This window comes from Cygnus olor, chromosome 2 (genome assembly GCF_009769625.2).
Source record: "Cygnus olor isolate bCygOlo1 chromosome 2, bCygOlo1.pri.v2, whole genome shotgun sequence".
Lineage (NCBI taxonomy): Eukaryota > Metazoa > Chordata > Aves > Anseriformes > Anatidae > Cygnus > Cygnus olor.
Window position 1 is genome coordinate 6,496,320 of NC_049170.1, and position 26,013 is coordinate 6,522,332.

The 26,013-nt window shown below is 41.2% G+C and overlaps 1 protein-coding gene across 1 annotated transcript; it reads right to left on the reverse strand.

Moving 5' to 3' along the window:
* Window positions 1–2,403: 2,403 nt before the first annotated feature.
* On the reverse strand, window positions 2,404–24,332 carry EXOG (exo/endonuclease G). Its single transcript, XM_040550233.1, has 7 exons — window positions 24,315–24,332; window positions 23,751–23,988; window positions 22,498–22,647; window positions 19,014–19,153; window positions 17,293–17,369; window positions 14,325–14,439; window positions 2,404–2,992 (listed from the first exon to the last, which is right to left on the reverse strand). Exons 1-7 carry the CDS (start codon window positions 24,330–24,332, stop codon window positions 2,531–2,533), a joined length of 1,200 nt encoding a protein of 399 aa, XP_040406167.1. The 3' UTR covers window positions 2,404–2,530.
* Window positions 24,333–26,013: the final 1,681 nt, after the last annotated feature.

The following is a 26,013-nucleotide window of genomic DNA, read 5'->3' on the forward strand; positions in this document are numbered from 1 at the left end:
CTGTTCTCATGAAGAATCTTGAAGCAATTTCTTGTGGAGGTGGCTCAAATTGGTGTTGAGTCAGCCCCCACACCCCCTTGCCATTACTTGTCCTGTATTTCTCGGTAAAAGAGAACGCATTTGTTTTGTTACATGCTAGACTCCACAATTACCTCAGGCAACATAGCCAGCCGAAGACGTGCAGGTGACCATATCCTTCAGCACGTGAACCTTGGTGTACAAACCTTTGACATATGAGCCACCATGGACGTGGTGACACAGTTCATCACCTGCTGCCACCCTCCAAGGAAAGCTGAGGAACACCAACCGTGCTGAAACAGCTAAAAATTACACAGGGAGTCGATGCGGTAAACCACAAGGCATGATAATTATGGTAGTTGGGGCTTGCAGGAATTCAGTGGGGCACAGAAGAACCAAGGAGGTATTGGGTTAGGGGGCAGCTGGTCTCCATAGCTGGCCTCTGTCAGGTGAGCCACCCTCAGCACTTCTCCTGCTGCCATAACAGCAAGCTGGCAGCAGAACAGGGAGATAAGAGTTCTTCACATACAACTGGTGCTGTCCAAACACAGGTTTTTGCCACAGTTGGACACGTACCTGTAGCACTGAGATCTGTTTCAGCTGTAGCTAGGTGTGTGTGAGCATCTGTACCTCTCTGTCCTCTCAGCTGAAAAATTCAGTGACAGAGGAAGAGGAAAGTGGAAGGTGGAATTAAAACCATAAATAACTTGGGTAACGTTGAAACGAGGAAGTTGATGCAAAAAGCAATGACCAAGTACCTTTTCCACAGAAGCTGATGCCACCACAGCACCAGAAGGCAGTTCTAAGGGCTGCCTGGACTCCTGTGAAGCACATGCAAGGCCCCCAGAACACACACGAAGCAGCAGGCAGTTTGTTCTTCCAGGCAGTAACACTGACATCTATATCCCACACAGTGAGAGGTGGCTTGTTGTTTTGCAGTTTACTGTTTTGTTACATTCAGTAAGATTAACAACCAAAATTCTGGGCTAAAATTGAAATGAGCAAACATTTTGTCAGGACTTCGCCCAATCTGTCTCTAATTTATGTGGGTAGTAAGCTTTTACGATGTCCTTAGCTAGGCACACTTCTCTGCTTTTAAATGTCTGGATTTTGTAAATGGGTTCTTGGCAAACACAGAAGTATCATGGGAACCATAACGACATTACAGCGATCTGCTTTTGGATCGTACAACTGAACTGAGATGAAGGAAACTATACAGTTTTTAAAACATACACGTCAATGATTCACAACAGCCAAATAATGTTCCTGATTCATCCTTTAAGGAAACAACCCAATTCAGCCTGGCATCACGAGACCCTTCTCAGAAATTATTAGTTCTCACAATAAAACTATTAAAGGTATTTTTACTGCACAACTCCAAATTTATATAGATGCTTTTCATTAAAAAAAATATTCTAAATATTGACTTTTTTACTCTCTCTTTCCAGACATAAAATCTCACAGGATACAAGTCACACTAATTTATGGCTGAAGCTAAGATGCATACGCAAGAAAACAGTGCAAAACTAATGAAAAAATTTATTAAAATCTCCCAAGAAGGTGAAAATCAGAGCAACTTCAGCTGCAGCTGGAACAGAAGTGGAAATGCATTTATAGTCAATCTGCTTTCATGTTGCAAAGCTGACAGACCAAAGCCTATGATGCTGGGCAAAAAGCCAGCGAGTGACCACCACAAATGAAAAGAGCAGCGTTAACCTCTCATATCAAACAATGAGCAACAAAACACATCTATCCAAACTTAGTGGTAAAAGTGAAATATCTTACATTAATTTACGAAGACCTAATCTACGCTGGCAGCAACTTGTGTAAACTCTGCCTCAGCTGTTTTGGTTTGCTTTTTTAAATTTGCAGTATTCTACGGGAAGAAGCCTGTTGCAGATGACAACAGTTGACAGCTACTGACATGCTACGGTATCCAAAGCATGCAAGGTCAGCAGAGGTAAGAGACAATGTGTTTTGTTTACCACAACTAACTAAAGACTGTAAGGGATTCAGATTATGCCTTACAAGCCTCTACTAAATGTGTTAAGTATTTCTAAACTAACTTAATTTTAAAAAATCCCAGAAACTACCCCCATTTCTACAGCATCATTCTGAAAGACAATTGCAGGCTGAATTACATTTAGACATGTTCCCGCTATACTCCCAAGGTGTCTACTGTCTATTTTTATAATATTCCTAGAAGGGATTCCGTACAAACCCCAAGTCTGACGTCCAGCTTGGAAAATAGCACAAAGCCTTTTCTGGAGGTCCTGTAATCTATTCATGCCAAAAAGGGGTCATTTTCATTTCCCACATCTAAATACTGCAGCAAGCCATGTGTGGGCATCGTGTTACACAAGAATGAACATTATTCCAAACCCATCATCTTCCAAATGTTTCTTTATTGTTTTCACAATTCAGAAAAGGATCATTTATAAAGCCCTGGTTTTTGTTTGCCTTCAGCTCCCCTCTCAAAGTACAAACACCAAGCATCTTCCTAAAGAAGTACTCAGCCAGCTTTCCCCTCTCTAGCTGCTGTTTGTTTTTCCTGCAGTAGTTCTTCCTCCTTCTTCTTGTGAAGCTTTAGGAGATATTCATCAGGCTCAATTCCTGCCTCCTTTAACTCTGACATGGCTTTCTCCAACCGGTGCAACGTACGGGCACTCTGCACTTTTCGAGTAGTGATGTACAAGGTAAATTCCTTGAAGCCTATCAGTTTACAGGTGTCCACCTCACAGATATTTTTAACATCTCTGGTTTTGTCCACCTGGGGGAAGAAAACTAAACCTGCCATTTTTTCCAGCTCTTCAATGTTTACTTGGAACTCAGTCAGCTGGTGACTGAAGCCTATGGGATCATTTGGCACCACAAAAGCCCCCAGCACCAAGGGTTCTGTCGAAGTTCTGGTCCGTCTGGCAAGGATCACCTTGTAGAGGTGGGATGGCACAGCTACGTCATCCTTTCCTATTACCTGTCAAAAGAAAAGACACAGATCTTATCAACTGAGGGGAAAAGAGAAGTGAGACCTATCCTACTACCTCTAAAAAGGTGTCACAACACATAACTACACATTGAAATCACGTGCAACGTTATCAGACCAGAAGCTGAGGTGGAAAAGCACAATTTCACTGCAGCTCCTCATATAGCTGGTCAGGACTGGACTAGTCATTCTACATCTGAATCTCTTTCTCAGACAGAAGAAGCAGGGCAGAGAACAGTTCACTGCAGGGTTGTTTGGCCACCGTTGGTAGAAGACTCTCCCAGAAAGTTCTCTGCATTTCTCACACCACCGCTGACTTTACATTGCACTATTAAAAGCAACGATGCAGACAAAAGGCCAAAGGATTAGCCAGTCATTGTCTACATATTTGTAAAGATCCAGAGCAAGGAGCTCTGGTAGGAGAATGAATTCAACTTAAATCTCCCAACCACTTGCAAACCAGAGCAAGTTCAGTTACAGCTGAAACTGAACTGGAACCGAATCTGAAAAACATATTTGGAAACAGGGAGTCAGCCAAGACCCCAGCTCCCTAATCCTCTGGTGCTGATCTGTAAGTGTAGCTGACATGAAGGCATGGTAGAGGTTCTTGTCATGCTGCGTCACATTGTTAACACTTTGAGCGCTGTGTTTAATAACGCTGGATCTATACGTTTTACATGAATCCTGATCTGACTGCTCCAAATCATGTACCTTTTAGCACCCATTTCAAATCAGCTCTAGCTTACCTTCTGACAGTCATTTTTCATATCTCTAATACCCTTACACAGGCTGTTTTTACAAGCTGTATTACCTAAGGAAATACGTTTTTGAGAGGCTCTGGATATGAAGTACATTCGGTGACTCAGTATCCTGAAGGAAGTCTATCCAAAGAAAATGCATAATTTGATGAATCTACTTCTTCCATGAATTCACTATGATTCAACTTAAGAGCTTGTATGTATTAGATTTCCTGCTGTGTCACTCAGATCCGGATCCAGGAATTTAACTGAAGCACCAGGAGGGGATGATCAGGAATCTGACGTCACATAAAGCCCACTGTAAACTCACACACGTATGTACACAGAAGATATCCCACCATGTCTCAAAAATTAGGGAAGATACCTATGATCAAAAGTGTAATCTCTCCAGTATTCAAAAAGTGATGCTCATGCATGCATTGTTAGGCTTTTCTTTTTTTCCTGCAGTGTTGCTGAACTGGGTCTGCCGTGCCGACAAAGTACAACAGGCTCACGCAGGGGAAGTTTCAGTTTTGCATAGCCATTCTGTATAATCACCCTTCCAAAATTCATGCTTTTATTCTAATGGCAACAGAAGAAAAAGATACAGACTCCCTGCAAGAACTACAAAGGCATCTTGTTTTTACATCAAATCCAGTAATTTGGTAGTATTTCCAGTACTTGCAATACCTGCAGAAGCAAAGACTGCCTATTTGATTTCTGACAGCTTTTGTTAGATGCAGTTAAAACACAATTTCAGAGAAAGCAGGCATTTATTTCGCTGCCACAACTGATCACATTAATTGCAAGTATTTTACAAGCTAAGTTGGTATATCAGTTCAGACATGCTTTGTCGATTTATATATACAGTATAACTCAACCACAGAAGAAATATTTCCTGTGCATGCTTTATTCTGATAGTAGTCAGTACTTCTGCAAAAGGAAACACATTTTTTAAATTAAAATTTGACTGTGGGTACTGAAACAAAGTTCACTTCAGTCTATTCCAACCATTAACTATTTTCAGTTACAAATTCTTTCAGTGCTGGACGGGCGTCTTCTACCTCTGATGCCAGTCCTTTCAGTCTTACTGGTTAGACTGAAACCAGAGAAAAGCACCTTTAGGAGAAAGGCAAACCTCTAAATACAGAGAATTTATTTCATGCTTTGTACAGCAATGTAGTAGTAACCTTACTACTGTCTCTGGCAAATGTGCTCTTAAGATTTCTTTACTCTGTTACCAAAAACAGAGTATGTCCTCCCCTCCCCTATACTAGGCTATTTAACAGCATTGCTGTAGTTTACACTTTTCTACAGAAATGATCTTGCTTGTGCCACCAACACTCTGCTAAATAAAGCTCTGCCTAAACATCTAGCAGTGATTGAAAACGGAAAGCAATAAATAAATGCCTTATGCCAAAGTTACTTTCCTTTTCTACGACAGATGTCTTGATAGGGAAATGAGAGCTCCCGAGTGTCAAAGCACTTTACATTTAGCATTCAGTGTGGGTGAAACCACAGTTACAGCTCCTCAGGATCGACTGCATAAATAATCAAAACCAACTGACGTACAGGTAATTTTAAAATACACTGAAAACTACGCTTCGACCCACTGTTATACCTGGTGGGCTACACTGAATTACAAAAACGAGGAGTGTCGGAGTGTAACCTGCTTGAGATAGCTGGCACTCAAACCCGGGAGCACATGCGATGTGTTGGGGGTGGGAGGGAGGGAGCTAAGCAGCATGAAAAGCCCCGAGGGAGAAAGGAGGAGGGCATTCATATTTCCATATTCACCTGAGCACAAGCAGTGACTGATGCTGTTGAAGGCTGGAGCTCTTTTTTTCCCGGTGGAGAAGGGAGCTTGCAGAGCCTGTGTTGCAGTCCCACCTCCTGCACGCTGGCAGGGCAGGGCAGAGGAGAAAGAAGGGGCTGTGCACAGCTGCGCTGCACCCTGAAGCTGCTGTGGCCTCCCCTGAGAAGGCAATACTGAGAATAAACCGTGCTCCCCAGATTCCCCTGGGCCAACAACCCCTCCTCAACATCATTCCTGTGCCTGCACTGCCTTCTCCAGGGCTCTTCGCAACCTTTTTCCTACTATAAATACCTGCATAACACCTTGGTCCTCCTTAGCTTTGTCCTCTCCCCTCCTCAACACCTCCCACACACAAACACACACCAGCATCCTCTGCCTGTTGTGTAAAAGACCAGAGGAAGGGTGAACATGTAGCTGGAGCTGCTGGGAGTACCTCCAATTAGGGGATATATATGGCATATGTAAAACAAACAGGTGAATGTGTGTGAGCGAGCTAGCAGAGGGAACAGGGGATTGAGGCTGAGGACTGAGTGGGTGGAGAGAAAGGCGAGGGAATGAACAGAGCTGCACAAAGACGGGTTAGGTATGAAATGGAAACGCTGAATGCCTGGAGTGGGTGTTAAGGGAAAACAGACCCTGTGCTTATGCGATATCATGCCCCCCCAAATATATATATATTCTATGCAAAATAATGCACATTTATGCATTGTATATGAAGTAAAGAGGAAAAGAAGGAAAGAGAGGACTAGTTCCAGAAAAAGGAAGGGTTGGCCTTTTGAGAAAAGCAGTTCTAAAGAACTCAGCTCAGTACAGGCAATGGCCATACGTGTAATTTATGTACCACTTCAGTTCCACGCAAGCTCTCTTTTGAGGATTTAAACAAAATTTAAGTAGTGCACAGGTTTTATACCGTATCCTCTGAGTAGCAATAAACTATTTCTGCAATTACTTTGCTGAGTTCTAAAACCGTTAAAGTGATCAAGACAAATTCCAGCCTGCCAAATGGCCAGAGTCCACGGCAGCGTCCTCTCCTTACACAAAATGGGGTGTAAAAGCTCTGCCACCAGCTCATTCTGCAGGTAGGAAATACCACCAAAGGAAAACGGAGGGTGCCCCATTTCTCTGACAGACTAAATATGCCTGACAAAGATTTTTCTGCACTTTAACACTTACATGAACCACACACAGGATGCATCACCAGTCAGCTCTGCTGCCAATATGATACAGTGATTCCTGTTAAAAAAAGAAGTGCAGTTCTGTAGCACGCCATAATATTTCCATCATTATGCTCTGTGATATACCACAATTTGCCTTTCTCTGGGAGTTGACACAGAAGCTGCAGATGAATGAATCCATATCACTGGCCCAGACACAGCCCAGCAGCCAGGGAACGAAGCAATGTGTGATTCTGCAGAAGTGAAGTTTGCAACAGAAGCAATTGGTAAGAAAAACTAACTCAACAAGTCATTTCCTAATGCCACCTAGAGGAATTTCCTACCTAACTACAGCAGCCTGAGTCACTAACCCGACCTGTGCCATCCCGTTTATACCAATGCATGCCTAACAGAGGCAGGGAACATATGTCCCTAATGCAAAAAAAGGGAAAATGGGTTAAGATTATCCATACAGAAGCTGACTTTGATTTGTGCTAGTCTATCCACAGGCAGCAGACGATCTTTTAGCAATCAATGCCTGCAACAGCTATCTGTCCCAGTTGGAAAAGAGCAACAGTTTTTAATAGTGTATGTGACTCAGAAATATCGCACGAACTAATACAACAATCTAGAAAATACAGCCATGGCATATTGAAAATCACTGCTGTCCCACATGCTTTCGCACCTTGCTGAGAGCAGGCCAGACGGAAAGTTTTCTCTATTCCTGTAAACTTTTGCTAAATCTTTCAGATTGTCAACAACCTCATGACAAGGAAAAAAATGCACTCTACCTAAAAGTCCTCTTTTTACAGCAGTAGAAGTACTCCTTTCCCATCATCGTTTGGGATACTGATGTGAAATTTCAGATATGACTTCACTTTTTTTACTTGTATTTGTTCAACATACAAATGTTCACTGCCCTTTTCGGAGCCGCTTATTCCGTTATAGTTTGCTTTGTTCTTGTTTTGCTTGGTGATTTGGTGCTGGCTATAACTAAACTGGCGTCATCTAATAATGCAACTTTATGACAATGTCATTTTCAGCATAGTGTTTATTGTTTGTTTTTTTCTTTTTTTATCATTATTGATATTGACATTCCACAAGTGTGTATAAATTTGTTATACTCAATGTTATGCCCAATTAAACATGGACAGCAGTCACAAGGACGGGCCATTAAAATGCACACAATTCCTGACATTTAGAGATACTTATATACTGCTAAAACGACAAATATAACAGCAGTTATCCAAACATAAACAGCTCACGTGGACAGACAAAGATGAGGGCAGGAACAACAAGATTTCTTAAAACAGAGAGAATTTAGTGAACTTTGATAAATTCAGTCTCATACCTAAGTCACTGGATGAGGATTCTTCCTAAACTTGTCTTTTTGCATAATATTTTTTGCATAACTATTCTTGCTTGCAGTTTCTTCAATTAGAGGAAGGACAAATTTGATAATACCTGCAGAGCCATTAGGTATCACAATAAAGAATGAAGGCATTTGCTAACGGCATCCAGGGTAAATTTAAGCATATGGCATTAAATAATGTCACCTTCATGGGGATAATTAGATAAAGACAGGAAAAAGCAGTCCCTAAAAATCATAGTTTGGGTTTTATGAGAAAGAAAATTCCATTCTTATATAAACTGTTTAATGGCAGAATACCTGAAAGATTGTATTAGAACAGTAGCAGAACTGTTATTCTTATTAGACATTTTAAAACAAGCTTTATCATATCTTCGTTTTACATTGTACTTGTTACAGCTGCCCAGAGCAGTAAAAGCCTTATCTTCTTTTGAAAGGGTAGGAATCATTTTTAAAAGTAAGGACTCATGAATGTGAAAGTAGTATTTTGCCACCTAGTGACTAGAAAATGAAAATCAACCACGAAGAGAATTAGCAGAAGGGACTAGCCTTTTATCAGCGAGTGCCAGCTCTCGGCTGGCAATTATCTGAGATTCTTGTAGAACCTGGTAAACAGAAATCATGTTCAGTCATGACTTAACTGCCAGCACTCGCTGAAGAGTCCTTGCATCAGAGGGTACCATCACAAAGACATTAAAACGATAACTGCAGATTTTCCCTCTGCACTCCAGTAACCATTTCTTCCATCCCACTCTGTCTTTAATAACCCGATTTTAGAACAAAGCCATGCTGCAAGCCTGGATGGACTGAAAACAGCACACGTACAATTCTCCAGGTAACAACACTTCTACATCTGGCCATTAATGAAATTAAGACGCCTGTCACATTTCTTGAAGTAAAAAGGGCATTCCTGTCACCCAAAATACGACTGCATCTCTCTCTGAAGAGAGGCTTGTTTCATTTTAGCTGTAACTTACAGCATGACACTGACCAGGCCCATCAGATGTTTTATTGTAGGTCGTATTCCTCCTGCTGATACGACCCCATGTTTGACAGTCAGGAACTCATTATAATTTGATATTGAATTCTATATAGAAGCAGACAATCTGGCAATGTAAAAAAATCCCGTTCCTATCAGTATAATTTGTTTACTTGATTGTTGTGACAGCTTTAACCGCCTTCACTCCAATTCCTTCTGGATTTGTGTTAGGCAGCACTGATTCTGCTGATAGTGTTTTTTCCCCAGTATTTGGGAGAACTCCATCAGATAGCACTGAGAAGAACTGAATGTTGTGAAGGCAGTTCTGGTAATGCAGAAAATAGAAAACATTACAGATAAAAACATATTAACGAACTGTTACAAAAATGCACAACTAAGTTCTCCAAATGTATGTATTTCTGAAAAATTTGTTATGGCCGTTTTGCTATTCCAAATCTTTGGCAATCTTAAAAAATAAATGAAAAAAAGAAACAAGAGATGGTAAAAAAGCTGTGCCTAAAAACACAATTACAGCATTAAAGGACACCCTCCGCCCTATTTTTTTTCTTTATTTTAATAAAGAGGATGTCTAGAGGCATTCCAATGCCATATTTACGTGATGACAGACTACTACTCCCACAAAATCCATTTAGGTTATACTCAACACTGAATCCACTACAGCCCCTAACACCACTCTTCCTATAATAAAAGAACCTTCAGCAGGGGTACAGTGCTAAATAAAAGCAACCCCATAAATCTACCCTGCACCCTTGGTGTCTCTTCTCCTCCAATCTTAACCCAGCGTCTATTATTTTCACTTGTACATCATGTCTAAATTTAGGGCTGACAGCGCTCTGGTCATTTACACCGGCTGATCTAGTAACTACCCATTTGAAGGTAGGTTTTACGGGACATGTATAATGGACCTACATCCCCTAGGTGGCTGTGCAGCCTTGAGCACATTTGGCAAAGCCAACAAGTAGTCCCCAGGTTTATTTCTTCCTTTAACAAAGATGCCTGCTCTCCTGGCTAAGATACTATAGGGGAATCTCTACCACTTCTGAAAGTTGACTGGGGAAACCATAAAGTACCATCTTATATTTGAGAGGTGCAGTTTGCGCCCCAGGGACTTGTTTGCCACAGAAATAGATGACAAGTAAGTGTATTTTCTGCTTCAGCTGTTGTGCAACTCAGGCCCAGCTTAGAAAAGGAGCCATTCCATTTTGAAAATTAAACCACAAACATGATTCCAGTATGAGCTCACTAAAAAGTACAGGAAAATGTTGTCTTCAAGCAATAAACAAAGTGTTATCTAAACCACAGTTTCTTTCATAGGAAACCTTTCTCACATTAAATGTTTACTACAGTGGCATAGGGAATAAGAGAGCGGGAGGGTTGAGCACAATGCGGCAGAATTACTGCAAAATTTGTATTTCCAACTCCAAATCTGCTGACAGAGGAAAATCACTGAAGTGACAGTCACTGAAGAACAGCAACGTACAAAACGAGACAATGTCATTTTGATTCGATCTGGACGAAGACGAAAAACCTGCATCTGCCTCTCCAACGACACAGAACAGATTTTTCCTGTTGGCATTCTATTTTACGTATATTCTCAAAATGTATTTTTCAGATACCAAGCGTGGTCATCAATCTACTCTTTGCAATAAAAGCCACTGCTGGAGACAGATGAAATGACAGAACATATCTGAGGATACAGCAAGTTCAGCCAATAGATAGAACAACGTTGGCATCTAAGGAGTTCAAGGTTAATTCCCTTTCTGGAATTAAACAGCAAATGGTACCAGAGTCCAAGCAGGAACTGGGAACAATGCCATGACCGATGTTCTGTTTTTCCTCTATAGTGATCTAAAAATAACCTTTTTGGATGTCTGATGAGAAAAACACCAGCCTGTAAAGCCACGGATACATATTTCATCACTCCTTTAGCCAAAAAACAAGGAAACTACAATTGAAGAGATGAACTGAAGCAAATCAACGGGGACACATTCACTGTAGTACTTCTGTGTTTTCTTTTTCCACGGCTCTAGTCTTGTAGGACGAGAACAACATCAGAAAGGAGCTCAGCCTTAACAGTTACGTTGCCAGATTACACGTTGCGGGTTTCAGCACTTTGGTGTATACTACAGCACTTTCCCCTAAACAGCACATACAAAGAAAAAGGACACTTCCCACATCAGCTTCATAAGCCCAAACAATGAGGAGTAAAGGCCTTTCATTTCTAAGTCATTTGTTTGAACCTTACGGAGTTTGCTCCTGAAAAACGGTTAAGAGGTACCTTCCCATCTCGTTCAGCTGCGAACTCTTTAAGTGTTCTCGTTTTAGGGGCAGAAGCCCAGACTACCAAAATCAATGGCGATGACAGCAATTGTGTATGTTTGAAAAGAACATCTCACTGTTTTGACAGGTGGTGTTCCCTCTTCTAAGAGTACGTGTTGATGGATGGAGGGAAAAAAAAAAAGAAAACCACAAAAAAAAATCCCTTGACACTCTACTCTGAACTCTCTCCCCCTAAAGGAGGACTTCAATGGCAAACAAAGGCACTTATGCTATAAAGAAATCTCACAATAACCAAATTCTCAGCCTGCATTTATTTATGCTTAGGAGTGTACCCAAACAGGATCCAACTCAAATAACTGCATATTCAACCCAAACTAGCCCTCCCCTTCCCCCAATCAACATTTTATTTTTCCACCTGCTGACAGCATTATCTGTTCTTAAACACAGCTTAAATACAAATCAATCTATATAATGAATCTCATCCTAGGAAGCTGACTGAAGGATTTATGAATGGCCAAATGGCGAAATGAACACGTATGATCGTTCCACCCTTTTCAACTCCACACTGAACTTCACTTCATAGTTTATATTAAGACCAAAACTGATAAAACATTCGTAAAAGACCGGAGTTATCATCAAACCCAAAGATGATGAAGACATCTTGGCAACAGACAAGAACAGAACGATATGATAACCAAAGCAGCACAGACATTTTGTGCAACTATTATTCCAGCACCAGATCCTGGTATCGAGTTACTTTGAATAAAGGCAGTAAGATGCAGTGCCTGCCCTTATTTTTTTTACCTGGGGAATGCTAACATTTACATTTCAAAACCAAAATGTAGAGCCGTAATTGTTTTCCAGAAAATGTAACCTGTCCTCTTCTAAGTAAACACTTTCTCTAGAGAAAAAAAATAGATAAAGACGAGCAGTATTAAAACAAAACGGTTGATAGATGCGGTTGATAAATGATTCAACTGCTTCCTGGAAAATCATTTTACTCTATAAAATTTTCAAGTCTGCTCAGGATTTTTAGCTCTTTGCAATGTAAGACTAAGCTGCATTTTTAAGGATAAATAAATGCAGTATCTTGACAACTACAAGGAAACAAATTCCAGCAAGCTATGTGCAAACCTGGAGAACTCTTACGGTATCATTCTGCACGACAGTAAGCCAAATGTTCAGCTTGACACTGTTGAAAAGGAACATTTCCCTTCTGCTCCCAGCTACGTGGTTTTGCCACGTATCTCACAGTGTCACCGGTACGTGCCGGACTCCTCTGTGTGCTGAAGTGTCCTTCTATAGCAGCAGAAAAAAAGCCAAGGAAACAAACAAAAACAACCCGGTGTGGATGGACCTCTATTGCACTACTTCACTAAGTACCTCGTGGAAGGACGTGCCAATCAGCACCTGCACACAAGGTAAAAGGCTGCAAAGTACAACGGGCAGTAGCGAAGACAGCCCTCTCCCCTTAGGTGGCAAGGAACCAGAGCCAGACTAAAGTCACCCTTGCCACTAACTTGTCGTGTGACATTGGTCATATCCTTTAACCATGATTTACTACTTATCCCCTTGAAAATAAGCACGGTTGTCACCTTCCTCACAAAGATATGGTGAGAACTGAAGGTTGCAACTGCCACCCAACATGAAAAAGATGAATTATAATTATTGCATTTTCATGTGCGTAACATAGGGCTGCCTGGGAAACAAACAAACAAACAAAAACCAAAGCAGTGATTTCATTACAGTCAAGGTTATAGACTTGTGGGTGATATAAGGGATAGGTTTTAAAGAAGTAAACAGGTAAAAGTGAACAGGAAAAATTACATTCTGTCACGACTGAGTTCCAAGTTCAATCAAACAGAACTGAATGTGCATTTAGAACAGAGAAATAGCGCCTAAATCTTTCTGCTAAACAAGCTAGCATTGAAAGCTGAACATCTCTCCCTTTCGTCTCTCTCATACCCCTCAGCTACAGAGGCTTTTTTATAGCAAGCTTGTTCATTGCTCCTCAGAGAACTAGCTGGACAGCTGAATCACTCGTGAGCTGAAGCTGCAGTTCATCTGAGCACTTATTTTCACGGAGAAGCGTTTTTTCAAGAGGTGCAAAATATTGTATTATTTGCATTATGCTTGCTAGCATCTAACAACTGAAAGCAGCAATAATATGTCATTACAGTAGGGGCAGAATTGCATAGTAAGGTTTTCGAGGAACCTTACAGATCCTACAGATGCCTAAAAGCACGCTTACAAGAAGTCACCACAAGCAACAGTAAATTCACCTCTCAACATGATAACCTTTCCCGTTTGTTCTATCAGTGATGGTTTCTAGAGACTGTGCCTGACCAAACACCTATCCGCAGAGTATTTAAAGCAAATAATAAAATGGGGGACCAAAAGAGGTACCAGTACCATGGACAAGCAATTATACTGCATTCACCTAAAAACTACCGAACTTGAATGAAGTCTTCCAATTGACTCTGGTGTTCTTAGAGAAGGCCTTGCAACTCGGATTTTAAGTGATGCATATGGGGTACCACCAAGCAACTGCTTTTGAAATTGCTTTTAGCGGAACACAGGCACTGCAATCCCCTAAACAGGTTTGAGAAACTCACATTACCTTTTGTAGTGCTGTGTTTCTAAAAAATTCATCAGTGACTGCATAATTGCAGTCACTCTACTTAGACATTGTCATATAGAAGTCAGAATATAGTTTTACTGCAAACTGTTAAGACATTCAATAGTTCTCTCATTGTAAATAAAACAAATAATTTAAAAATTTTTAACACGTAGGCAAGATATTTCTAATGAACCAGTCCCAACTACTATTGGACATATTGTACATAGTAGGATGTTTAATTTTGTTTTATCAAGCTACAATGATATCAGGCCTGTTCTTAAATTTTAAATAGTAATTTTAAAAAAGTATAACCACTGCACAATTAACCCAGCAACGTATGTACATACCTGGTAAGTAACACTCTTCTTTCCATCATCATTTGTTTGAGGCAAGGTCAGAGGTCCAGAAACTACCCAAACATCCTCAAATCTCTCGGTCAATTCCCGACAGTACATTTCCATTCTGAAACATATTTGTCAGAATGAGTAGAGCCAGCTCGGAAAACTTAATACAACAAACTTCAAAACAGACTATGAAGGGCAAGAGGACTTCTCCACACTCACACGACTGATTCACATACCAAAGAAGGTAAATCACAGGCCCAGGTCATACTTCCCTCTCATTCCAGTTTCACTTATACAGATAGGCATGTGTTACCACACACATCTGAAAATGATTTCTGTAGCCTTGCCACCTAACTTGAAAATCTGAATTCTCAACTTAATCCCATACCTGACATCAGAAAGATAACTATTGATTAGATCAGCAAGACACTTGTTTTAAGCAGGCTGTGGCATTCTTAATTCAAATGGTTCTACCACATTACTGGGTTTGTATGCATCCCCCAAGGAATTAATGTCCTGAACAAGCAGCTCTTTCTGTAGCTCAAAGAACTTTTAGTTACTATGTGCCAATCCTACCTAAGCCTCCTTACTGCTTATTTTGATATGTAACTAATTAAAAATAAAGTAGTTGGTCCAAAAATCTTAACACTTGTTTTTGTTTTCTAAACTAACTGATTCAGTTTACAACATAAAATACTTCTCCAAATAAAATGGTTTCCGGATCACACCTTTATTACAGAAAATGGGAGATTGTAGCCACTCTGATCTAACATCCCAAGTGTTACAGAAATTACATAAAATGAGTACCTACTGGGCCTTTACTAAAGACAGAACTGTACCTCACTCAAATGGACAACAAGACCAGAAAACGAGACAGAGAACTCCAGCTAACCTGGCTGCTTGTATGGGGCAAAGTTTCACCCCCTTCTCCCTCCTGTTCCTCATACCTCTCACTTGGGCTACCTTTAGCACTCCTCACCTGTCCATAACCCTGAACAAAATCAGACTTTTTTCCTCTGATGGGTTAGTGAGTCAAAAAAGCTCACACAAATCAGAATTAGCAGGAATTAGCCCATCTTTCTTTGGTGATAGTGCGCTGCCATGTGACAAGCCAAAGCACTGACCACAGGCTAATTTTTTTTTTCTGCTGTTAGCTTTGCTTCCAAGTAGCTCAGCTCCTCTGGACGTCTCCCTGCATAGCAATACAAACACCACCTGGCACAAGGGAAGAAGGGGAATAAAGGCAGCTAGGGAACAGACTGCTGTCAGTGGCAGCAGGGACAGAGATCAGACTACAGGGACCATGAAGTTACACTCAAGACAGAAGGGAAGAAAGAAGCATGTTGGTAGGAAGAGAATGACAAACAAACAGTTAGACCACATCAAGAAACCAATCTAACAGTTTACTATCTAACAGCTTCCTGAAAGACAGTCCTGCAGTCTCCTTTCCCCCTGCTCCCCTTGCCTGCCCCAGCTGCACTGTCCTACTCCATCTTCCACATTGGCTCTAGCATTCGTCTCACCAGTTGATCCAATTTTCTAATCTGGCAGAAATGTAACAAACCAAACCAAAACGTGGATCAGTTTAACTGGGTTAGTAAATGGAGTCGACTCGCTGTAGAGTAAGGCACGTATCAGAGCTGGAACTGGGAAAGCAGCAAAAACACGCAGCTGGAGGGCAAACACCACTTTAAAAATCATCAGACTGTTAAACTGTCTGAGCTGTACTGTCTGCACCTCAAAAGACAATTCAAAAAGTGATTAAAATAAAGAAAGGAAGAGAGTACTGAAGACAGGAAGGGATACAACACACATGAAGCGCAGTATCCTTAAAACTACATATCATTTAAAAAGTGACTGACAAAACAAGTGACACAAATACCTGGCTTGTGTACTTAAACTGTGGGGATAAGGTGCTGGGGTTAGGAGAAAGTGTTAACAGCAGCTTGAACTGCAGGGCTGATAGTGCCAGGGAAAATTCCGAAATGCTCCCCATGATTTCCTGATCAGGCACCAATCCTGCTCCAGAGAAATAAGGAGGGTTTCCAGCCTAAAACTGGTACCCACACTTAGCTTTGGTACAAGGAAATTTTATGCTCAAATACTTGAGGTATTAAAACAAAACAGAAACATCTCTTAAAATGTTATAGCGTTTTATTTGTCTATAAAATAGTGTAACCTTACTGAATGCCTCATATGATTTTATATGCATTCTTGTAAAACTGGAAAGCAGGTGTGTGTTGTTGAACGATGATGCATTTCTGATATACTTTTAGTACAATACTGTACACGATTTTGCCAACCTTCCCTTGAGTGAGCCTTGTGAAATTCATCACTCTCCCCTCCTGTTTCTGAGTCTTCACATTCTTTAAGCCCTATACAGGAAGCACAGAATGAATGCTCGTTTTATTAGGCTTTTTTTCTGCTCAAGGGAATGAAAGAATAAAAACCCTACATAAAGAAAGGTAAGATTTACTTCCACTCGCTTCACCTCCCAGCTGATCCAGCCAGCATTCACAAACGACAGAGAACTTGCCTGACTGCTACTTGGAAGCCAGCACTCCAAGAAATACCTAAAAAAGACCTGGAGTAGTCACAGCTCAGCAGGGAGCACTCAGTTCTCCTATTCAAAGTGAACAGATGTCCACGTACAGAGATGGGGCTACTCTGATACTGGAAGTGCTTTTTTGGAGATGTTAAAACTAGATCTAAACCCCTTCCCTGCTCCTACTTATTCTTCCTCAGGGACAGAAATGTTAAGCCTGGTACCTTTACCCACATCAGCCAGAATAAATGATTTTATTCTAAGTAAATGCCCTGCAGGGTTTTCCTGAATAAAGAACTAAAGCAGTCATTATACTGCTCTTGCATTGTGAGTACTGTGAGTTACCTTTCAGAGAAGGTTGACATGATCTCTACAGATAGCCTGATATTCTTCATTTAGTTAGTTCCCTTATAAGCAATTGCTCACCTGTTCCAAAATCCAGCATTATTTTCATAATTCTGAGGCACAATGTTAGAGAGATAAAATGTTTCAGCCATAGCTCTCTGCATGAAGAAAGAAAATGGTATCATTTCATTGAAACATCTGAGCTGTAAACACATTTTAGAAGTTTTTGGATCAGAAGCCATTTCTAGTTTAGTTTTACCATTATCAAAATAAAAGGTCAGACAAGACCTGAGTCAGAATATCTACAAAAATGTTTTGGAATAAGAGGTGTAAAATTAAGGAGCAAACCTTGCAAATTGGATCTACATTTTTTTTTTTTTGACAGAAACACAGTATAAGAATGTCCAATTCTAGAGGTACAGTAGTAATTGTTAACATGCTAACAGACTACCAACTCTGTAATGTCTTTGGAAGCAACTAGATACTCTTTATTTTGAAGAGGACAATGCTTTCACTTATACTTTTCATTTATTTGAGTGATTAATCACCAGCTTTTTCTTTCTGTTAGAACAGAAGATAGAATATTCACCTCTATCTTACAATTTTGCAAATGCATAAGATGCAGGTAATGAAATGATGAGACCATGATATGCCAACACCTACATACCTGTTTAATTTTATGCTTTAAAAGTGTCAGAAACCTCTCTGAATTGAAGCTTACATATCTCCAGATGTAAGGGATCTGGGGCTAAACAACTCCATATATGCAGGAAAATACAGTGAAAAAAAAATCCAAAATCTTAACCCAGAATCTTCACAGGTTCTAGAGCTGTCAATGTTTTTCAGGTACTTTCATCAAAGTGAAGGTGCTGACAGAACTTTTTAGAGTAATGGGCAAACACTGCCTGCACTAATTAAACTGCGAAATTAAGGTTTTATAACCCGGTATTGGAAAGACTGTATTATCTCACTGCATTTCAAACCAGGTAGAGAATCTCTCTGTGCAGGTAGCTCATCTGCTATAACTCCACAGCTAACACAAATAACCTCCCACCAAGACGCTTCTAGTAGAAGTAAAATGACTGATTCTTTGATCTGATACATGCCAGTGTGCTGTCACCGCCCCAGAGCATACGACTCTGCAGAGCAGAAATACAAATTCAAACTGCTTCTTAATTGACAAATTGCCTGCATTAGGCACATTTCACATGAGGACCCAATAAATCCAAGGCTGCCTTGTTAGTCAGCCAAGGCATTAGGGCATGCTTTTCTTGCAACTCAAACAAATGGCAGGTGAGGACATTTTATAGACTGAAAGAAGTATGGCAAAAAGGTTCTAATTTACCTCGTACACATTGCCAGAAAGGGAAAAAAAGGTTTTTAAATCATCCAGTCAATCCTCTTGCCAATGTAGAACAGTACTTAACAGCATCTTTGCTTTACACAATCTAGCCTTAAACATTTCAGCACCTGCTGGCTGAAATGAAGTCATCTCTCCTCATCTCCCTTTGACTGAGCTTCAGAAGACACTTGAGAGGTTTGGCTGGTGAAGGTTCTCACCTTCTTTGTTCCCGTTTGAAACTCTAACTTTCACTCAATTTAGACACCTGAATTAGACTGCATGAGCATCCTACAGTGCTCAGTCAAGAACAGACCTTGTAAGTCCGAGCTCAGGTCTGTGCTTCAACAACGAGGCCATATTCCATCTCAAAACAAACAGTGAAAGGAACATCATACATTACTCTTAAGGGTCTTTTTACCCTTTCTAACCGATAAACACAAATTAGAAAAAAAAATCCTACTGTTGAAAATTTGTTATCTCCTGCTGGTGCCATGTGTCCTCGCGACCACCCGCTCCCAAGGTAGTCTTCATTGACGGCACTGAACATTAGAGGGATGTTAGGATCTGGTCTGAATTTACAGTGCCTTCGGTCTGCATTGCCTAAGAAATAACACACTAAATTGTTATCATTAAACTATCAACAACAAGACATCTCACCAAACTGCCCATGGTTAAGGATTCAACACAGTAATCTGAATATTTTTCTCCTCAGCCATACGAGACAAGAACTCTACTTACAGATCCATGCTCCAGTTCCTACATTCATTCCCACTACCCTTCCCTACTACAGACTATGTTTACTGTTTTATAGAGAAAAACAAAAGCAAAATAGTTTACCCTTATCATAGAGGTCGACTAATATTAAAGGCAAGATTGATAAAGATATAAACCAGTATAGGACAATTTTTTTTTTTTAGGACAATTAAGATTTACAAATCTTCACCGGCAGCAGTTCCATTTTTTAATGTTTGAACCACTACAAGCATTTTGTCTTTTTCCAAGTCTAGCCTGGAAGTGGAACGGCTGTATTTTATAAAGTTACCATTGGTAATAAAGCCTTTCCAGAGAACATCAAGTCATTTGTTCTTCACGTGCATAGAATTAAGTGAAGAGCTTTCCTGCCCCTCTCTGGGATTCCCCTGCTGCCTTTCGAGACATTTGGAAATGATGCACAAAAAATGACCAGGCTTAAGCCTTCTGTAGGACAGTTTTTATTTTTATTTTTGCAGAGGGTTGTGGGAGGAGTTAACTGAACTGTTCCAGAGATGGCAGCCCACACTAAGCTGCTACCTCTGCCAGGGAGCCTGTGGCTTCTTTCTAGATTTCCTGGGCATACACCTTTTTGTGTCCTTGCACTGTGCGAAGTCCCTGTCTGCTCCTTGGGAAAAAAAGTTACTTAGAGTGCGCTGCAACTCTGAGAAAACTTCATCCCAAAACTGGCCACTTCCTTGAAAAGGTGATGGCCTGAAGAGACTTGCATGAATTATTCTGGCACTGATAACCTCCAGCAAGACACCATTTTTCTTAGGAAACAGCCTTGGATCCACCCACGAACACCCATTAAAGCAAGATGTGCCAGGGAGGTAGCCAAGGGACACCCAAGGGCTGACTTGGCTGTGTTTGTGCAACAGGGACATGCAGGTGGTGGGAGAGCTTCGAGCACCATCACTGATGTCCACTTTTTTTTTTTTTTTCCAAACGCCAATATAATTCAAAGAATCTCCAGCATACTGATTTTTCTTCATAAAATTCAGGGTGTCAGGCACAATTTCACACACGCAATATAGAGGACCATTACATGTTCTCTTTTCATTCAAGCATGAACCGGGGCCTGTAGACACAAGAATCTTCCTCAAACTTGGCACTTCATAAAGTACTTTCTCTTGCAATAAAACATGAAGGGCAATTTTCAATGATTACCACTGTTAGTTGTTAAAGTTAGTCTTCTAGAGCTGACTGTGCATATACATTCAGTGATACTACTGAGTGCATACACACCCTATGCACGCTGCGCTCCATGCTCTTCACTTGGCAGCTTCTCTATCCAAGAATATCTAAGGACCACAAGAAAGAAGGGAAGGAGTGGGAAATCAGTGTATATTGGAAACCAGTGTCTGTAAGCAATTTCCTCTTCTTCACTGGCCATCTGTGCATATGCCCATGGACGTAATGTCAAAACAGAGAGGTGGTCAGAGCATCTTTATGCAGTGCAGGTAGAAGGAAGGAGCTCTCACTTTTCTTTTTTTCGGTAAAGAATGTGGTACGATACTTTAACACAGGATCGATGCTTAGGAAGCAACACTGATGATGTTAGCAGCATGCAAAGCAACAGAATTATCATTTTAAAAAAAATGACACTTCATCTCAGTATTTAAGACAAAGCACAAAGCGTAATTTATCCATTTTTCAAGTTTATTGAAGATATATCATGATTTATTCTGTCCACTGTTTTGATAAAATGGAGAATTCCTTCTGTAATTAGACCTCATTTACATTTAAAGCTAATGTCTTCCCACCGTGTTTTTTAAATGCTTAAGTTCTTAACAACACCCTTCCCCCCTTTTTTTTCTTTACATCACACAGTTTAAAACCTCCATACATGGAAGGTTTTTGTGACAAATACCCCGAACAACACAGGTATGCCCCAAATTTCACTTACAGTAGCTCTCAGATATAAGTCTTGAGCTGAACGTCTCAAGATGCTTATTTTCAATTTGCAGTTAGTTGTATCTGATCATTTGGAAAAAGTTTTAACAATTTAACTTTTAAGGCCTGCTTGAAAGTAAGCCTGGAACTACCGCTTTCTTCTCAGAAAGAAGTCAGTGATGCTACTTAGGGGTGGGTTATAAATATTTTCAGGATCATGCTTTTAATTTTGAAAGGTAATTTGAAGACAGTGATAAAGATATATTTAGAGGGCTACTGCTTTCATAAAACATTTTATAATTATACAGTTACCTCCATTACTAATAATTCACCTTATAAAAGCTGAACTAATGCTATAAACTTGATTTATAATGACTGTATACCATTCACATTTCACTCAGCACTGACAGCAAAAATCACTAAGCCTGTCTTGCATAAAGAACAGGGAAGAGACTTAGATAATGCACATCAGAAAATACAACAGAGCTGCATCAAAGTAGGTAACAACTGCAGCGAGTAGGTATGCATTATCTAGCTTTGAACAATTATAACTGTTGATGCCCTCTGCTCCACTTTTATCTCAGAAACAGAGATTCATCTTTTCTTCACATTCTGAGCAAATCTATTCAAGATCTATAGGTGAAACAGTCTGGCTATTAAAGACATTGACTCATTTGGGGCAGTGCATAAACTGACATAAACTGTCGCACAGAACTAACTACGCTAGCTAAGGAAGCAAGAACAATTTGAGGAACTTGAGCAATGAGACTGAACTTTGCAGGTCTGAATAAGGTAAGAAGCTTAATTTTCAATTTTACTTTTTACTTTCCATTCACGGTTATTAGATGGAACATGACTTAGAATGTTTACACTGATACAGCTATACTAATCTGGTGCTTTTATACTGTTTCATAAACTCACAACAGAAATTTCTCATGGAAGGTAGCTCTAGTTCTTCTTCACTCCCCTTTCACACTCAGCCCTTGGGCTGTGTCTTGCAGACCTGTCATACGTGCAATACTAGACAAATCCCAGCAATATAAGGAATACTGAAGAGACCTGTCAACCAGCAGTGACAGATCTCTTTTAATTCACTACCAACATCAGCCTTAAAACGTGACGGAACTGACATCCACCCAGAGGCCTACTGCCTCCAGAAAGATTGCAAATAGGTGGAAAAAGCTATACCTCAAGATCACTACAGGGTTTTTCTCCCAGCCTGCTCCTGGGTCCACCTCCTGTGAACTGCAAAACCCATTCTCCGTGCTGTAAATCTAAGTAAATAAACACCTACATACCCAGTGTCTTCTGTTTTGAAATATGTTCAATCACCCATCTAGGCACACGTTTTGCCTGATCATAAGACAGTGCATGATTTGTGTAACATCTGGTCTCTGTTCCAGCTTCAGGGAATCCATATTTTTCCAGCAGGGAGTCTTCTACTGGTTCTAAGGAGAAAAATAAACAGAAAATAATCCAAAGGTGAAATGTGATCAGAAACAAGACAGTAAGAAAAGCATCTTGTTGGATGTAAATATACTGTATAGGGAACTACTTGAGGTTACTGCCACAATTAAAGACAAAAATAATTAAGAAAGCAATCCAGTGAAACTTCCTTCCATCAAAAACCAGCTGTGCTTTCCATTATGCCCTCACAGGAGGATCTGAGCTCTAGGACTAACTCATTCACTGTAATGCCTGCACACATCCACTTAGCAATCACCCTGGGCTGGCCTCTACAGGAGAAACCATCAGATATTTAGGGATGCATCAGCCAAGGAGGAGTTAAGGACACAGGATATCAATCAACACACAGATTTCCCCTTTCAGAGACTCAGCCAGAAATCAGACTCCTCCTTGCAAATCACAGTGTGTTAAGTTCAAGTCCTGCTATCACTAGGAATGGTTACACTCTGCTGAATGAACTAAAACTTCACTGTAAGATTTTTTTTTAAACATTTTTATCTCATGGAGGAATATTTGCATCCACCTTACTCACTTTTAAAGCCTTCAGACTACAGAGAAATACATTCACTGCTACCAGACCCTGAGGCACCCCCAAAACCCCCTCTCTACAAACCTGAAACCCTGGGGAGAGAAGGGGGGAAAGGGATGAAATTTATTTACGGCCTACCCGAACTGTGGGTTTACAAGTAAACATATGTGTACGTGTGCATGCTGTATCTTTACACAGACATGCCAAGTGACCAGACCACGCAGGGCTGCTGCAGCTGCCCACAGGGGCAGCCATCCTGTCAGCTGCAGGCACCCGCTCCCCTCACGCGCCACTTGGCTGCGAGCGGGAAGCCGCGTTTATAACGCTATTTTCAGCCCTGAATCCCCAAATATAACATCCCTCCGCCCTCCCGTGCCCCCTTCGGGCCCTCCACGGAGGAAGCAGCCAGGAAAAAGCAGCTCCGAGTGGGAACGGAGCGGCTGCAGGGCATGGGCAGCCATGGAGAGCGCGGCCGCGCTGAGGCGGCGCCGCTCCAGCCCCGCGTTGCGCTACGGCTCCGCGGCTCCCCGCGTCCCCTCAGCCCCCGGCTCTTACCCTCCGGCAGGACCCGCTCGGGGGCCGACTCCGGCTGGCTCTGGCTCCGGAGAAGCCGCCAGGCTGCCCAGCACGACGCGGCAGCACCCGCCGCAGCCCCGCAGACGAAGCCGCCCAAAAAGCGGCGATGGCGAGGCAGAGCCGCCATGGCGGAGCGAGGGAGGATGGCGGCGCCGCGCTGCGCTACAGCGCCCCCTGTCAGCCCGCCATAGCGGCGTCGCCTCAGTACAATAACGTGCTAATAAAGGGTAAAACGGGATTTCCCCGAAAGCTTTAAAAAAAAAAAAAAAAGAGGGCTCGCCCTCACGGGGACCGCGGGGACTGCCCGGAGAGGTGTGCTTAAACCAGTCCCCAGGCAGGGGACAGTGCCGCCATTTGGTGACTGGACATAAGGTGCATCATCAGTAAATCCGACAGCATGATTAAGTTTACCCCTCACTGGCATCCAAGCCTGTAAGCATTTCCTTCTCGGCTCCAATAAAGCAGCATTTTTGTTGAAAAGTAACTGGTATAGCAATGAAAAATGCCAAAATATGAGGGCTGGGACTTCCGACCATCTCTTGCCTGGAGAAGGCCAGCCATGCTTCAATTTGAAGCTGAGCACACCTTTCTGCCTCACGTTTGTGGGATTACATTACTCACTATGCTGGTACAAGTATAATAAGCTCTTTTAAAAAAAATATTTTTCAATATTTTTCTATGTCCACCCGCCACCCCACGTTATCTTTCAGGGTATTCAGCTGAAGCTGGGGCGGGGGGGGAGGAAATAAAGGCGATGAGTGGAAGCTCCATTACGATTCCAGGTCCAACGCTTGCTCTGAGCCATACCTCACACCAAAGCCATTTCCCCACCTGTGACAGACCCCACAGCACTGTGCCAGCAGGAAATTTGCCAACAGCTGCACCAGTGAATATCCAGCCGTCCTCGCACACTGTGAGCAGGGGTGTGCTGCCCCGGATCAACCATGGCTCTAAAACCAGCTTAGGGTTTGTGTAACTTCCACTTCCAGCAAACATTAAAGTGTTAGAGGGGAGGGTTTTGTAAATCCGGTTGGAACCATTTTAAGTGATTACTGTCCCTTGCTCTGTTCTGCTTCTCTGCTCAAGCTGGCAGAAGAGAAGACACTTTAGGGCAAGGTCCTGGGATTTAGCTTAACCCGCATCACTGACGCTTGCAGCTGTATGACTGGACCTTGTATTGATACAGCTTAGTGTGCACGTAGTGTTCTATTTGAACAGTTCTCTGGGAATAGTAAGCACTGTTACCACGGTGCTACAAGGGGCAACACGCTTGAAAGGACGCAGCTATCTGAGCTAATTCCCTCTTCCCCTTAGAGGGGTTTGCAAACTATGGATCGAAGTACAGGCCTCAGCTATGCCTCTGCAGGGATTTCGTTTTGCAGCAGAGATGCCATTAAAACACCAAAAGGTTCTATAAAAAGAAAATACTTCAGATAGATGCCAAAGATATTACCAAATAGCAATGAGTTTTAACGTCGCAGAAACAACAGAAGCAATTATTTGTAATTTATTGTTTATTTTCATATACAAAAAGATAAACTTGAAATAGTTCTTTCTAGCTTTTTTCCTCCTATCTGTTGGGGTGTAGCTGCTTCACACAGGGCAAATACTACATTCATACTGGTTTATTCGGACACCCAGTGCAAAGCTGAAGCAGCAAAACTCCAACTTGGCAGATCTAATTTCAAACTTGAGACTCATTTCTAAAATACCACAGTAAAAAGGAACAAAGATCCACTGCAAATTCATGAACTATGATACAATGTTTTTTCCAAAATGTCTTCATTTCATAACTGCAATACAATGGATGTCTGCATTAGGCCTTTTTATACATACATTACATATATACTTTTGCATAATATATATATAATATACATATAAAAATCAGCACACTTCAATCCAAAAGGGGTTACAGCAACGAGCTTAACTCTCTGTATACTTTTTTAACAGGATACTTTAGTATATCTTTTGTTAACTCAGTAGTACAAGCTATCTCTGTTCTACATTTTTATAGCTACAAGAGTGAAATATAACCTACAACATTTACATTTCACATATCTTGGTATACAAACAGTACTTATTGAATTTGAGCCAAGGACCAAAAGACTCTTTAAAAATTATTTCACCATCTGATAGAGCTTCCTGTAATTTACACTCAGTTTATTCTGCAATCTTCTAAATCATTAATGTAATCTCATAGTTTGAGTTTAAATCCATTCAAACTGGAAATCCTGGAGAAACA